The sequence below is a fragment of the Fusarium oxysporum genome, chromosome 10, assembly GCF_000149955.1.
Source record: "Fusarium oxysporum f. sp. lycopersici 4287 chromosome 10, whole genome shotgun sequence".
Lineage (NCBI taxonomy): Eukaryota > Fungi > Ascomycota > Sordariomycetes > Hypocreales > Nectriaceae > Fusarium > Fusarium oxysporum.
The window spans coordinates 2,025,215-2,039,042 of record NC_030995.1 but is presented as its reverse complement, the minus strand read 5'-3'; the positions used below and the strand labels follow the sequence as shown (position 1 = coordinate 2,039,042).

The window sequence follows — 13,828 nt, the reverse complement described above, 5'->3', positions numbered from 1 at the left end:
ACCTGATCAAGGAAATCTCTCGTATCTTTGATTGGAATTGGAAAGTGATCTACATTGAAAGAATCTCAGCTCAGCTGAACCAACAGATGAGAGCTGCCTCTGTTGCGATGGTGTCAGTCTTGCGATTTCATTTGTGAAACTTTAAATTCTTGGTACCTGAGCCGTGGGTACGGAACCAATTACCCAGAACCCCTGCGGGTTGCGGGACATGGGATATCCTTGGATGGCATCAAACCTCGGTTACACAATGTAACGCTGCGGATGCTGTGCCTCTGGATATTCGGTACGACGGCCATCCAACTCGCTGGGACGTCGATTTGATATCGTCGAGCCTTGAACAATGCCATGCCATTGGTTGCTCAGATAACTCAGTTGGTTCGTCGAAATGGTTCCTGGCAGTTGCCAAGACTTCTTCTCAGCCCTCCAAGACCATCAACATTCTTTGCTTCTGAAGTCTAGATGCCCGTAGTCTTCAGTATCATGAGTCGAGTAACTTCACAAGCCAAACAGCTTTATTATGTAACAATCCATTCCTTTTTATTAGAAGTGAAAAAAAACTCTTTCTCCCTTACATAACAGACCAGAAAATTTCCCTCCCGCCACCAAAAAAAGTAACCCGTCAGTCTATCCCCCGAAGTGGCTAACCCCCAGGGCTCCCGCTCTTTAGCCAAACGGCAACCCGGAGGCGCCCGCACACCCGCGATTCTTGGCTCGGAGTTTTGACCTTTTGAATCGTGCCATTTTGATCCAGATCTCGTACCAACTGAACCCACGATAAATAAATAAAAAGCGCCCAGCAAAAAAGCAATTATATACCTTCTCTACCATTCGGATATACAAAAGCATGCCAATGCTGACGCCTCTGATTGAATGGGATCATCATCCTGGAAGAAAGCTCCTGTCCTCCTGAATCACTAGCTTCATGCTAAAATTCCAGCCGCATTCGACTTGGGAAAACCAGCTGCTCTTCTCGTACAAGCTTGAAAACAGGGGGTCTTTGCACTTCGGCAAGCACGGCCGGATGGGCAGTGATCCCCATTACGTGGCACCTTGTTGAGTTGTTCATGTGAATCTGGTCTAAGCTTGTTGCGATTTAATTAATATCAAAACCGGAATTTGCCTCAGAGTGACCTAAGCCTTGAAACTATCTGATACCTGATGCGCTGGAGTGCTACCCCTTATCAATCGTTGTGAAGCTAAGGAACCAGTGGCTATGCCTACTACCTAGTGCCATGTAATAGCTTGGCCTTGCAGGGCAATTCGTGTCGAGGACACAGAAGATGGTGTGCTCAGGGATCCACGCGTACTGTACGTAGAACATTCTGCAATCTGACTTGCATCACCGTATCTCTATCACTTTCATTTCTTTTGCGCGGGCCAGTTCCGCGACTTCTTGCATTGGTCTGGAAGACCAGCAGTCCCCGACGTGGACAAAGTGGTTGTTTACTTTCCGTACCAATGAGAGCTGCCAATGTCCTGGAATTAGTACCACTTGGTCTCCTATCTCTGCCACACGTGGAAGTACGACAAACTCGCCACTCTCTGTGAGACCGATTGTTGGCTCCAACTTCAAAAGTGCGCTGATATCTGGTTGGACTCGTTGCTCGTCGATGTCTTTCCAAAATGAATCTTTATCTCTTATCTGAGATATGAATTCCTGACAGTTCTGTATGTTATTTTCGTTTCTGTTACAATCTTCTTCCGCTTGTTTGTTCTCTTGTTTCAAGACGATTTCGGCCAACTTGTCCAGAATATCGTCTGCAACTGCTTCGGCCTTCTTGGCTGTATAGGCTTCAGGTGTTTCGTCATCTTTGATCGATACGTGGCAGAGAAATAGGAGATATTGAAATATTCGAATCAGTCGAGTGACAGTAGGTGTTTCCCATACATCTGCATGAAACTCTTCGGCCCCGAAAGCTCGGGCGAGTGTCCAAAGTGGATGAGAGCCTTCTGCATTCCTGATGGGCTGGTGTATCATTCTGAAAACAGTTGAGACAAAGTTCAACCACGTATGCTGCGATTCATACAAAGTCGGACTTGAATCAATGACGGTATGAAAAAATACTGCAGAACAGGTCAAACTATATCCACGAATACTCGCTGCTTCCACGTTCTTCCACTCTTGCCCATTGTCGTAATTTGGCTCATCATAGCCTCTGAACAGCCGTTGGAGTGACTTAGTTGCGCTGAACGCCTTGGGGAAATTGTACACCCAAGACGGCAATTCATATTCCTGGTGTTCCCCCTGGTGTGCGAGACCTGCTCCTGAAAGAAAGCAAAGCGGCCAGCCTTCCCGCATGGGTTGCGATTTTAGAATCTCCGCGCATACTGCAATATATACTGACGCAACGGGAGTTTTGCTGGTATAATCGGGCTCGATGTCGAGAGTTGTTACTCCAAGTAAGGCGTAAACGTGATCTTTTGGGTCCTTGGCACCATATTCGCCGCCAACAAGAGGAAGAAAGCTCCGCATATCTCCAAGTATAGTTTCGTCTGCATTTGTTCCTGCATGAACACACGCTCGTGCCCATTCTACTTGTCTTGGCGTCGAGAAGATCCCCCAGTACGAATGCCAGAAGTACTGGTGGGCTCGGCTCGACTTTGAGTCCACTGCCGCTTCTTTGAGAAGCTGAACGCAAGATTGTGCATCCAGCAAGAGTTTCAGGTTGATTGATTCAAGCTGATGGATTACAACGACTCGCTTCGAAAGCACCAACTCTTGGAAAATCCAAGCTCGCTCCCAGTATCTTAGTCGTAATGTTCGTGACATGGCCTGCTCTGCTTCACTGAACTCCTGAGAGTTGATTGGATACTTTTCATCCAATAACGGATGCTGTAGAAGCCAATCCAAATCTTTTCGATCGTTTTCTTCGACGGCAGAATAGAGCTCGTAGGGCGGACGAACAAGGCCACGTTCAAGGGCAGATTTGGCAAGCGTTTCGCAAGCCTTGAATGTGAGACGGACATCCGGCTGTGAAGCTTCTATATCCAGACAGGAAAACACAATCTCTGCGGCGGGATAAATAAACCTCATCAGCTGCACTTGATGCCCCTTTTCAAGATCATCGTCTTGGTTGATGCAGAGTGCATCTGCCCAAAGTCGGCATGACTTGGGTTCTCTTTCGGGAAATGTATTCTTCCAGTGATAAGGCGCATATTCCAGTGCATTTGTAAGACTCGGGGTAGTGAATAGTTCAGCGCCGTTGACGCTGATTGGTTTGATCTTTCCTATGTCACCCCATAGATATGATATCGCACTAAATTCTGGATCTTCGTCTAACGATACGGTGGTAAGGTTGCAGACAATTTTCGGTTTGGTGGAGAGAATCTCGATAAGGCGGATTTCTCGCCGTGACCGATCCAGAGGCGCATATAGGCGGCTTGCAGACATTTTTCTTAAGAATTAATGATAGTTGAATTCATAAAGAAAAGGTAAAAGCGATCAAAGGTGAGATGATCGAGATTTTGAATCCGCTGGGCTGTGCAAGATAGGCTGGATGACCCCTCATGAGGCTGACTTGGCGTCTTACCTAGGACTGGGCTATGAAGGTGAAGTGTAAAAACAGCTTTGAAGGAAACAAAACATAAGACAAATTTCCATGATAAATAGAAATACTTAGGGAACTCGAGAATAGACCAGGCAATCTGAGGAAACTTCTCATTGTGATCGAAAGTTCAGATAGGACAAGTTTAGGCTTTCGATAAAAGGCTGGCGGTTATATATTAACCCGCATATACGCTTATGACCGTTGCAAAGCTTATTTTCTATAAGTCTTCGTCAACTCCGTATATCTCTTACATTTTTGGAGTAGGATGGGCATTATTCGTAGCCTGCAACTTGGATCGGCATATATTCTGGATGCCGGTGACATCTCCACTTCAGCCTCAAATTGAACAACCTCGTGACTCTTAACTTGCACGCTCAGCGCTCACAGGTCATACCTCATCTCGTTGGAAGCTTTGTGAAACAGAAAGAACTGATTCTTGAGTTATTCTTGCAAAATTCGCCAGTCAGAGAGCCTTTGACCGAGCATGGCATCAGTAATCAGCCCAGAGCGGAAACCCCGCGTGGTCGCCCTCGGAAGACCCGAATTCATCAGTGATGAGTACATCGAAGACTTCGAGAAGGATTTTGATTATGATGTTAGTTAAAATAATCACCATGAATCTTCTACCCGTTTACACTTACCAGAAAGCTAATCAGCTGATATATAGGTCCTTGAAGCTGATAGCCTCCAAGAAGCCTTAGAGAAGCTGCCTCTGATGCTCGAGCAAAAGGGGCCAATCGACGCATTCGTTATCAGAATGGGCAGAGCTCCTTACCGTCCCTTTCAACAGATCTTCCAACACCTCGCTCCTGACTGCAAGATCATTACCTCAGCAGCGGCCGGCTACGACGATTTCAATGTCGATTGGTTGACTGACGAGGGAATTTGGCTCTGCAACAGCGTTGATGCCGTCGCTGAGGCTACCGCTGATATGGCTCTCTTTCTTATCTTAGCGGTTGTAAGAGATACATCTCGCGGTGAGCGTTCAGTACGTGAGGGTAACTGGAGAGGTCCTGTTGTTCCAAGTAGAGATCCTTCGGGCATGACGCTCGGGATCATAGGTATGGGTGCTATTGGAAAGTATCTCGCCAAGAGAGCAGCGGCTTTCAACATGCACATCAAGTACTACAACCGTCGACAGTTGGACGCAGAGGAAGAAGCAAAGTATAACGCTACGTACTGCTCATCTTTGCACGACTTACTCTCCCAGTCGGATGTCGTCTCGGTCAACTGTCCTTTGAATAAGGAAACCGAGAACCTTATTTCAACCAAAGAATTTGCGGCCATGAAAGATGGTGCTTTCATTGTCAACACAGCACGTGGAGCTATAATCGATGAAGATGCCCTCATCGAAGCCTTGGAAAGTGGAAAGATTACACGTGCTGGATTGGATGTCTTTCTGAATGAGCCTGACCTGAACCATTACTTCAGAACAAGTGATAAAGTCGTTGTTCAGCCTCATGCTGGTGGTTTGACAGACCTAGCGTTCCAGAGAGGAGAGCTGGAGGCTTTTGAGAATATCAAGGCTTTTTTCAAGACCGGATCGCCCATAACACCTGTCAATAATCCTAAGAAGTAGGGCGCTACGAGATGAAATACTGCATATAACAGCCAAGTTCTCTTGCACCGTTACATAACATAATCGTAATCATGGAGGCCCAGTGAAGTCCGTCACAATAGGGCAACTCCAGGAATGGAGCAATATGGAAGGACGGAAGTTTTCTCGCTCCGTGAGAATAGATTATGTTTCTGCCAGGTTGAGACAGAAGCGGTAAATGATGTGCAGATACGAATATGCCTCGGCTCACTTGCCAAGTGATAAGTGACGTATGGTTTCACGGCTCATCCAATTATCCTGACAAGGCTGTGGGTTGATTGGTGTATGTGAGAGGTTGAACGCTGCATGTTCCGCTGAGCCTCTGAGGCTGGGGGCTGGTCAGCAATGTTGATCTTGATCTATTTTGATTCCAGGCAGGAGCATTAAATATGCTTAAATCCAAGTTTCAAGGCCCTCCCCGTCCCTAAATTCCCGATTGAGTATCGGGATTGGTATAGCATCAATTGAGTAAATATGGTTGAGTACCAAGCGCACACTGAGACCACGAGGTATCTACACCAACCTCCGAGCGGCCTCATCCTCCTGTTCTAACTTCCCATAGACGTGGCCAACGCGAATCAATCGAGACTCCACATTTAGATTCAGCAGAGACACAATGTAGCTCTCGTCAACGCTTACTCGACTCAGACCTCACTCCCAAAAGTTCGGACGGAGAAGCATGCCCTTCAAGACGGCGCTTCACTATATGGCAGAGCATCGGCCTCTTTAGCTTTCTCTCCCTTGCACTTGGAACCGCTTTCACGCTTGCTTCATGCGGTATCCTCATTTATCTCTGGCGTGGTGCTGATCTGGCGCATGATCGCAACGAGCCGCAGTTCTGGAAGACCATTGCCACAAGCGGCTGGGCCGCCAGAGTCGCCACCATATGCTCTGCAGTTATACGCACCTCAATCGCAGTCCAAGTTGGTGTCATTGCAGCTGCACTTTCGGCGATTATACTTGAGACTACAGGCGTTCGCTTTAATGACGTTCCAATCCTATCCTCTGAGAGAGCTTCAAAGTCGGGCTTCATCAACATCTTTCCAGCAGTCCTCAGGCAAACTACAGGGAATCCATTGAGCATCTTGTACTCGTTCATTACTATCTTGGGCTTGACTATCATGGCGGTTTCGACATTTATCTCTACCATTCTTCTCTCTGACTTTACTACAGCAAAGGTCGCCTCCCCAGGCGTGACGCACGACCAGGCCATCGCCTCCAAACACCCTGCCGATTGGCGCTTCAACTACAAGGGCCCTACGTATTGGGGATCTAAGCCATCTGCCCAATGGCGCTTCGCAGACGATCGAATTGGAAAATCTCAGTACGGTGATACCGGCGATGTTTATCGTGCCATGCTGCCGTTTTCGGATGTGACCTCGAGAACATCGCTTGAGTCCTACAACGGACCTGCTTTGGTTGCCAACGTTCGTACCGTTTGTCGCGCCCCTCCGTTGCAGAACTCGAGTATTTCTGCCCAGGGAATGGTTAGCCCGCACTTCGGAGACGCGAAAGATAGTGTGTCAGCGGTTCTAAATACGACGGGGCCGTCTGAGTGTATGCTCTATTGTCGAGATGAGGGTAAATTGACAGGCTGGCCTGTGTCTCTGTGCGACTATTCCGGCTCTTTCATGCCCCAACCCGAACTTCCAATAGATCCAAAGACAGAAAGGAAGCACAGCTTCCAGCAAATGCTCGTCGTCAATGCGACGACCAATATTGCTGCAGACGGGTTTAGGGGTACTAATGGAGGACCCCCGCCCAAACGTCTACGGAATCTGACTTATGAGATGGGAGATGTATGGACCAAAGCATACGATGCCAATGGGGATCATATTCTAAGTGCCACTTTCTGTTTCCTCAACACATACCCTGCGCAGATATACAACGTTAGCATGTCTGGGCATCAAACTGCCAGGGAACCTAGTCTCAATGCCCGCAAGATTGGCAGCGCTCGTCTTCAACTTGGGAACGAGGGAGACTCCGCGAAGCGCGGGATTCTTGACCTCGATATCGGACGGCGCCTGAACGTCAGTTCTCGTCTTGTAGACTTTGTCGAGGGAGTTCCGATGGAAGACGGACCGACCCACGATCCATATTATAGGACTTTGGGGCTCGAACATCCATCGATGTCCAACACGACTTGGGGTATGATGTCACCAGCACAGGAAGTCGAGCAAGGATGGTCAGCGAATCTTGCACATATCTCGCTCTTCCAGAGTATTATACAGGAAACAGAAGACCCTGCCATGGCGATTCAAGGTCTGATGACTCGGCTGTATCAGATGGTCTATTACAACTGGCTTGAAGAATATGACCTCAAATACCCTGTGAACACTATACACACGCAAGATCGGCTTATACCGACTAGATGGACTGGGCTTATTATTGTTCTCGTTCTTATTACGGTACATCTTGGGCTCGTCTTTACAACAATTATTCTCTTTATGCTAAAGACCAGGGCTTCAGCGCTTGGGAACACTTGGCATACTCTTGTGCAGACAGCGCGAATGGCTGATGGCGTTGAGGGAGCGGATATGATGTTGGATGATGAGGTTGAGAAGTGGACCAAGGCGACTGGTAGGAATACCGACGTCTGTGGTATAAAGAAGTCGGGCAAGGATGGCAAGGTTGGGGTTCAACTGTTGAGAAACAGGAGCTGAGGGTTGCGTATGTAGTTAACTGGCAGCGATCAACGGCCATACTTTGAGAGATAGCGACATTCAACAGGGATTCAGAGAGAGCCATTTCGATTATTCGTCATTTATTTAATCATCACACAGACGACCGCGGCTCAATTAAGTTGCCCTCGGCTGCTTTACGTGTCGTCAGCGAGTAGAGGTAGCTTACAATAAATGACAGATGCATGTGCTGGCCAAGGTACTTCGCATGACTACAAAGCATCACGTGAACCTCAAAGAACGTAGCTAGCACCTTGATTCAAGGCGTACAACTCATGTCTACAATGAAACAAACAAGAGAAATCGAAGTGCCCTGAACATTATACAATTGATCGAGTCGAACGCGAGCGGAACAGAATCTGAGAGCACTTTGCAATGCCGCTGCTAACCGAAGTTGTAAGGTTTCATGGTCTAACGGTTATGACTGCGGATTCTGATTCCGCCAGCGAGGGTTCGACTCCCTCTGAGACCTTTCTTTTTGTGCTCTTAACCAACTAACAGTGAGACCATTTACTCACAATACACCCTACTTCTTCTCATAAGGATCCTTGAAGAAGATGACCTGCACAGTCATGTCATCCCTCACATTCCGGCTCATGGGCAGATACGTCGTCATCGCTCCCAGGAACAATCCCCGTCTTGATCCTCCAAGAGCATTCTTGACCAAGCAGACAGCCGCGTTGTCCAGATCCTCAATAACCTGATGCTCTGGCGTAGCTTTCCATCCATCTTCCAATTTTCCCTCAAACTTGGTCTCCTTGAAGGGTTCGGGCTTGCCGTTCTTCTTAGCGACTAACCAGCGCGATACGCACGACACGGCGTCCTCGTTGCTCATCATATCCCAAAGACCGTCGGACGCGAGAATTACAAAATCTTCCGTCTGGATCTTTCGTGTTGTTACTTCCGGTCGGGCTGTCATGTAAGGCTGCGTCTTGGCATTTGGTCGCGGTGCAGTACCATAGAAATCGTCTTTCACTTTGCGAATGAGTTCTTCTGGCCATTTCCATCTGTGATCGCCAAACGCTCTCGTGATTGCCATTCCAAAGAGTCGGCCGGACTCGGTGTTAATCATGTCCTTGATCTCTCCAGGGTGTTCCTTGTCGAGCCTTTCAACTTCGTCCTGGTTGAAGCCAGTTTGGTCTTTGCTGAGAACATCGACTTCGTATTTGCTTGTGTTGGGAGACCACATGCCGCGAACAGCACGAGAGTCGCCTGCGACAGCAGTACGTAAAGTAGAGGTCTTGGGTTCGTACATAGTTAGGAGCGCACAAGATCCAGCTATGGCGGGTGCAACGGCGATGATGACGGCGGCAGAGCCTTGGTCTTGGCCTGATTCGAGTGCTTCTTGTGCGTTTCTGAAGATGCGATCGTCAAGACGGACGAATGCCTTCTTGATTGCATCGTCTACTAGCTCGTTAGAGCTGGTAGGTGTGACGCTTGACAAGGCATTTGATACGTATGGAACGAGAGCAGCTCTCAACACTTTTGACGTTGCCCATCCTCTTTCATTTGTCTTAGCATCGCTCACATCCAATGTTTCCAGGTCACTCACGCATGTCCATCGTAAACTCCAGCGTACAGAGTGTTCGTTCCGCCGACGCCCTTGGCTATTTTGAGATCCCATTCATCCTCAATCGGATTGTTGCTGCCAAGACGAGCAAAATCGACTCGTCCTTTGACACCTCCATTCCCGTCGAAGACAAAAGTGTGAGCATCTTCACGCAGCTTGGCATTTGCGTCCTCCATGATGAACTCCTTAACAGGTGAATTGATCGGAATTTGATCCTCCGAAGAGAAGTCTTTCAGGCTGGGGACCTCATTTGTCAAGCTTTTCGTCGTGCCTTTGCCGTTGAACAGATAAACCCCAGTACCAGTGCCAATCACTGCTGCAGATGACCAGACATAACGAGCGTTACTGGACGTTGATGTCTGAGTTGATGAGAAGCGCACGCCGACCGGTGCTCGCTTGAGCGATGGACCGAAAGTCCTTAGAGTTCTAGACGGTATGCGAAACATGTTTTCTGATGTAGGTGACAATTGGATGCGTTGAACAATGAGGCGCGTGATGAGACTCGTTCATGGAACACAGTTGGCACGACAACTTGATCCTGGTCTTTGGGCGAAAGTGAGGCTGTAATGAGCAGATATTGCTGTCTCTTATCCCCGAAGATACAAATGAAGTGAGAATACCCAGTAAATAAACTGAGAAATTTGATGATGAAATGTTGAAACTTGAAGCGTGAATACCTTGTCTTTTGCCAATGGTTCACATGGCGTTGCTGGCCTCATGCTTACCCTGAACCAGTCATGCAAGGGCGTTGCGCTGCACTTTCATGTTTCAAGCTCAATAAGGCAATGCGAGATGCGACAGCATAAGGTACGATGACCTCTGTACAATCATGAGCAGCTTTAAAACGCACAACATCTTGGTGAACTTCACAAATAGACACATCATGTAATCACAAAGAATCACAAAGGTATTCATTGCCCAATCCATTATACACAACGCCAAACCAAAGCATGCAATCCTCAACCTTCTAGCCGTCTCCCACTCAGCTATTGGCAATCTCCTCCTGCTCGTCCTCCCACTCTCCATCCTCCTCCATCTTCTCATTCACCTTGAACTCGGCATCACCCGCCAGACCCTCACTGTCAAACTCATCCACATCCATATCACTATCGTAGTCATACTCAAACTCATCCTTATCGTCGTCATCCTTCTTGCCGTCTTTGGCCTTGGCTGCCTTCTTGCGCTCAACGTTGGCCTTTTGCTCCTTCTTTCGTGCCTCCTTTTCTTGGTGGCGCTTCTCCCATCGCTTCTCGAGCTCCTTGATCTCTTCCTTGCTCTTGTGGACGTACTCATGCCACATGACCTTGCCGTCGGCGAGACCCTCTTCGACCTTGGTTAGGCGGAGGCGCATTCGGGGACCGAGTTCGACGAGCTTGACGGCGCGACGCTCAACGTTCTCCTCTTCTGCCTCGGGCTCGGCGTCGTTCTGGGCGGCTGCTTGTCGGGCCTTTGCAGACAAGACCTTTCGGGTCGTAGAGTCCAAGATCTCAACTTCTGCATCAGTATCCATCTCACTACCGCTAGTCGCATCCGTCATGTATCCATCGCCATTCTCACCACCAATCAAGAAATCTGCTACATCCTCAAGTTTACCCAGGTTAGGCATCTTGCCCTTCCGGCTTGTTTTTGTAGTGACGAATTGCTCAGCAGCATTCAATCTCCGTAAAGGCTTGGACACTGTGGTGGACTTTGTTGTGATAGCATAGTGTCGGAAGTTGATGATGAATGTACCGTCGTCTTCCTCCGATTGCTCGCGGTTCAGCAGCAGGACTCGTCGGATCGACTTGAGCGGTGTAGCTTGGGGGTTGATGGGAGGGAAGAGGGATTGGAAGACGGTCGTGGCAAGCGATTCAAGGTGTTTGGGAACTTTCGACTTGCTATTCGAGTCTGGGCGGGTAAAGTTGTTCATGACCAGCTGTGGATTGTTAGCAAAGGCTTGTCAACAACAATTGACGACTTCTTACCAGAGGAGGAGTGATGAACTCCTTGCCACCGCCCTTGGGATGCTTCTGAGCTCTTTGAACATCCTTGCACAGCGAGTATTTCTCCACGCGAAAGTTCATCGTAGGTCCTCGAGGTGTCAAAGCCATTCGTAAATTGGTGTTTCCGCTCTCCGATCTCGAAAACAGCATCAAGTGAGTAACACCCAAAGGACCGCACATGGAAGCGTAATCCTTTAGTCTGTTTCCACGTCTCTCCTTCAATCGAGCCGCAGTACCAGGCTCCATGACCTTTCGCACATCGGCCGCAAGCTGGCTAACGCTGGAACCGACTTCACCAGCGCCAATTCGAATAACCATGCTCTTGGGATCCTTCGCAGATGCATGGCCGGCAGAGTCAACATCGGGATTGCTGGCACCCAAGTGGGTTCTCTTCTTTGTTCGTTTGCGCGCCATTGTGAAGAAATTTGTTTTGTTTAGATTGTACTCGTCGAAAAGTTGCTTTGGAGCTGCTCCCTGTCGCAAATGGCAGAAAAGAAAAAAAGTTTGGCGGGGACTGCGATAAGATTAGCGCACGTGCGATAAGCCGTCCCCACTAAAGTTTATGTGAAGTCTTGACAAAAGATGATCTTTTTTTGAGGTGGGAACTATCTTTTACTTAGACATCGCCCACCATGTTCGGCGCAAAACGAAGAAAGGTCGCGCACGATGCGCCCAAGAAGAAGAAACCGGTCGTTGCGGAGAAACCTGCTCGAGCTGAGCCTGAGCCTTCTGATGACGAGCAATCTGAGGAAGAGTCCGCTACTCTAGAGGAGCCTTCTGCTGAGGAAGCAGTTGAGGATGCCCCCAAGAAAACCTTCAAGGATCTCGTATGTCCTGATAACTACTAATTGACTCTCTGTATCTAACAATTGTAAGGGTATTGTCGACGCTCTCTGCGAAGCTTGCGAAAAGCTCAACTACAAGTACCCCACGCCCATCCAAGAAAAGTCCATCCCCGTCGCTCTCGAAGGCCGTGACATTATCGGTCTCGCCGAAACAGGTAGTGGAAAGACAGCTGCCTTTGCTCTTCCCGTCCTCCAGGCTCTTCTCGACAAGCCTCAGCCTCTGTTCGGTCTCGTCCTCGCCCCAACTCGTGAATTGGCAACCCAGATCGGCCAAGCCTTCGAAGCTCTCGGATCGCTCATTTCTCTACGATGCGCTGTGATTGTCGGCGGTCTTGATATGGTACCCCAGGCCATTGCTCTCGGAAAGAAGCCTCATATTATTGTTGCGACACCTGGTCGTCTTGTGGACCATCTTGAGAAGACCAAGGGCTTTTCGCTACGAACCCTAAAGTACTTGATCATGGACGAGGCCGATCGACTTCTGGATATGGACTTTGGACCTAGTATCGACAAGATTCTCAAGTTCATTCCCCGCGAGCGACGCACTTATCTTTTCTCTGCGACAATTAGCTCCAAGATTGAGAGTCTTCAGCGTGCCAGTTTGAGAGATCCCGTTCGTGTGAGCATCAGCTCCAACAAGTACCAGACCGTCTCGACTCTGCTCCAGCACTACATCTTTATTCCTCATGTCCGCAAGGACGTTTATCTTATCTACTTGATTAACGAGCATGTTGGAAAGTCCACAATCATCTTCACTCGAACAGTCTGGGAGACACAGCGTATTTCTATCCTGCTAAGGACCCTTGGATTTGGCGCCATTCCTCTGCACGGCCAGCTCTCTCAAACTTCCCGTCTAGGCGCCCTTAACAAGTTCCGCTCCGGCACACGAGATATTCTTGTTGCTACCGATGTCGCCGCCCGTGGTCTGGATATTCCCTCGGTCGACGTTGTTCTCAACTACGATCTCCCCCAGGATAGCAAGACATACATTCACAGAGTCGGACGAACAGCCCGTGCTGGAAAGTCTGGTATCGCCATCAGCGTGGTGACGCAGTACGATGTCGAGATCTTCACGCGAATCGAGGCTGCCCTCGGCAAGAAGCTCACTGAGTATCCCACCGAGAAGGAAGAGGTCTTCACTTTCCAGACCCGAGTTGAGGAAGCCCAACGCCACGCCAGAGTCGAGATGAAGTCCTTCACCGAAGAGAGAGGCAAGAAGGGCAGCACATTGAAAGGCGGACGCAAGAAGGGCGGCAAGCGGGGGAGAGACGACATGGACAAGGAGGAGGGTTAAGTGCTGGTGCCTGGACTGGAGTTTCGGCAGTTCGGCGTTGTTTTGGTTGGGGGAAAAGTGTCAAAGTCGAAGGATTCTTCGATGCTTGCTTCAGTGTTTCAATGTCTATCTTGGCCAGGAGATGTGGATTGCTCATTTGTCACCTGTAGTGGCTGTAGGCTGCTTGAGGTTATACGATGAGTGCATCGACGAAGGATCCTCTAATTTAGATGACGAGTTAATTCATTTACTTACTATCACTAAAGATATTTCGTGTTTCAAAGTTGCACTCAGCTCTCCCACTTTAATCACAGTTCATCAGCCCAGCCTGC

General features: G+C 48.7%; 6 protein-coding genes and 1 non-coding gene across 7 annotated transcripts; 4 read left to right on the top strand and 3 right to left on the bottom strand.

The window, feature by feature from the left end:
• Positions 1-1,039: 1,039 nt before the first annotated feature.
• On the bottom strand, positions 1,040-3,413 carry FOXG_20581 (uncharacterized protein). The gene has a single exon (XM_018400861.1). The coding sequence runs from the start codon at positions 3,389-3,391 to the stop codon at positions 1,340-1,342; it is 2,052 nt and encodes a 683-aa protein (XP_018249967.1). The 5' UTR covers positions 3,392-3,413; the 3' UTR covers positions 1,040-1,339.
• A 353-nt stretch (positions 3,414-3,766) lies between these two features.
• On the top strand, positions 3,767-5,350 carry FOXG_11630 (uncharacterized protein). The gene is made up of 2 exons (XM_018391343.1): positions 3,767-4,143; positions 4,216-5,350. Exons 1-2 carry the CDS (start codon positions 4,033-4,035, stop codon positions 5,125-5,127), a joined length of 1,023 nt encoding a protein of 340 aa, XP_018249966.1. The 5' UTR covers positions 3,767-4,032; the 3' UTR covers positions 5,128-5,350.
• A 237-nt stretch (positions 5,351-5,587) lies between these two features.
• On the top strand, positions 5,588-7,808 carry FOXG_11629 (uncharacterized protein; the record flags this gene model as incomplete). Its single annotated transcript, XM_018391342.1, has 2 exons — positions 5,588-5,654; positions 5,708-7,808. Exons 1-2 carry the CDS (start codon positions 5,620-5,622, stop codon positions 7,806-7,808), a joined length of 2,136 nt encoding a protein of 711 aa, XP_018249965.1. The 5' UTR covers positions 5,588-5,619.
• A 181-nt stretch (positions 7,809-7,989) lies between these two features.
• On the bottom strand, positions 7,990-10,116 carry FOXG_11628 (uncharacterized protein). The gene is made up of 2 exons (XM_018391341.1): positions 9,379-10,116; positions 7,990-9,328 (listed from the first exon to the last, which is right to left on the bottom strand). Exons 1-2 carry the CDS (start codon positions 9,840-9,842, stop codon positions 8,353-8,355), a joined length of 1,440 nt encoding a protein of 479 aa, XP_018249964.1. The 5' UTR covers positions 9,843-10,116; the 3' UTR covers positions 7,990-8,352.
• Positions 8,227-8,298, top strand: FOXG_20580. The gene has a single exon. It is a non-coding gene; the product is annotated as a tRNA-Gln (tRNA).
• Positions 10,117-10,252: 136 nt separating the features above from the next.
• On the bottom strand, positions 10,253-11,855 carry FOXG_11627 (uncharacterized protein). Its single transcript, XM_018391340.1, has 2 exons — positions 11,361-11,855; positions 10,253-11,311 (listed from the first exon to the last, which is right to left on the bottom strand). The coding sequence occupies exons 1-2, from the start codon at positions 11,790-11,792 to the stop codon at positions 10,379-10,381; spliced, it is 1,365 nt and encodes a 454-aa protein (XP_018249963.1). The 5' UTR covers positions 11,793-11,855; the 3' UTR covers positions 10,253-10,378.
• Positions 11,856-11,953: 98 nt separating this feature from the next.
• FOXG_11626 (ATP-dependent rRNA helicase RRP3) lies at positions 11,954-13,817 on the top strand. Its single transcript, XM_018391339.1, has 2 exons — positions 11,954-12,205; positions 12,255-13,817. The coding sequence occupies exons 1-2, from the start codon at positions 12,011-12,013 to the stop codon at positions 13,515-13,517; spliced, it is 1,458 nt and encodes a 485-aa protein (XP_018249962.1). The 5' UTR covers positions 11,954-12,010; the 3' UTR covers positions 13,518-13,817.
• Positions 13,818-13,828: the final 11 nt, after the last annotated feature.

What these genes read in the sequence shown, in the direction of transcription:
- FOXG_20581 (XM_018400861.1), bottom strand. Translation starts at nt 3,391, where the DNA reads ATGTCTGCAAGCCGCCTATATGCGCCTCTGGATCGGTCACGGCGAGAA.
- FOXG_11630 (XM_018391343.1), top strand. Translation starts at nt 4,033, where the DNA reads ATGGCATCAGTAATCAGCCCAGAGCGGAAACCCCGCGTGGTCGCCCTC. An exon ending in AGAAGGATTTTGATTATGAT is followed by an intron (nt 4,144 to 4,215) that starts GTTAGTTAAAAT and finishes GCTGATATATAG; the next exon opens with GTCCTTGAAGCTGATAGCCT.
- FOXG_11628 (XM_018391341.1), bottom strand. Translation starts at nt 9,842, where the DNA reads ATGTTTCGCATACCGTCTAGAACTCTAAGGACTTTCGGTCCATCGCTC. An exon ending in GGAGTTTACGATGGACATGC is followed by an intron (nt 9,329 to 9,378) that starts GTGAGTGACCTG and finishes GACAAATGAAAG; the next exon opens with AGGATGGGCAACGTCAAAAG.
- FOXG_11627 (XM_018391340.1), bottom strand. Translation starts at nt 11,792, where the DNA reads ATGGCGCGCAAACGAACAAAGAAGAGAACCCACTTGGGTGCCAGCAAT. An exon ending in AGTTCATCACTCCTCCTCTG is followed by an intron (nt 11,312 to 11,360) that starts GTAAGAAGTCGT and finishes AACAATCCACAG; the next exon opens with CTGGTCATGAACAACTTTAC.
- FOXG_11626 (XM_018391339.1), top strand. Translation starts at nt 12,011, where the DNA reads ATGTTCGGCGCAAAACGAAGAAAGGTCGCGCACGATGCGCCCAAGAAG. An exon ending in AGAAAACCTTCAAGGATCTC is followed by an intron (nt 12,206 to 12,254) that starts GTATGTCCTGAT and finishes AACAATTGTAAG; the next exon opens with GGTATTGTCGACGCTCTCTG.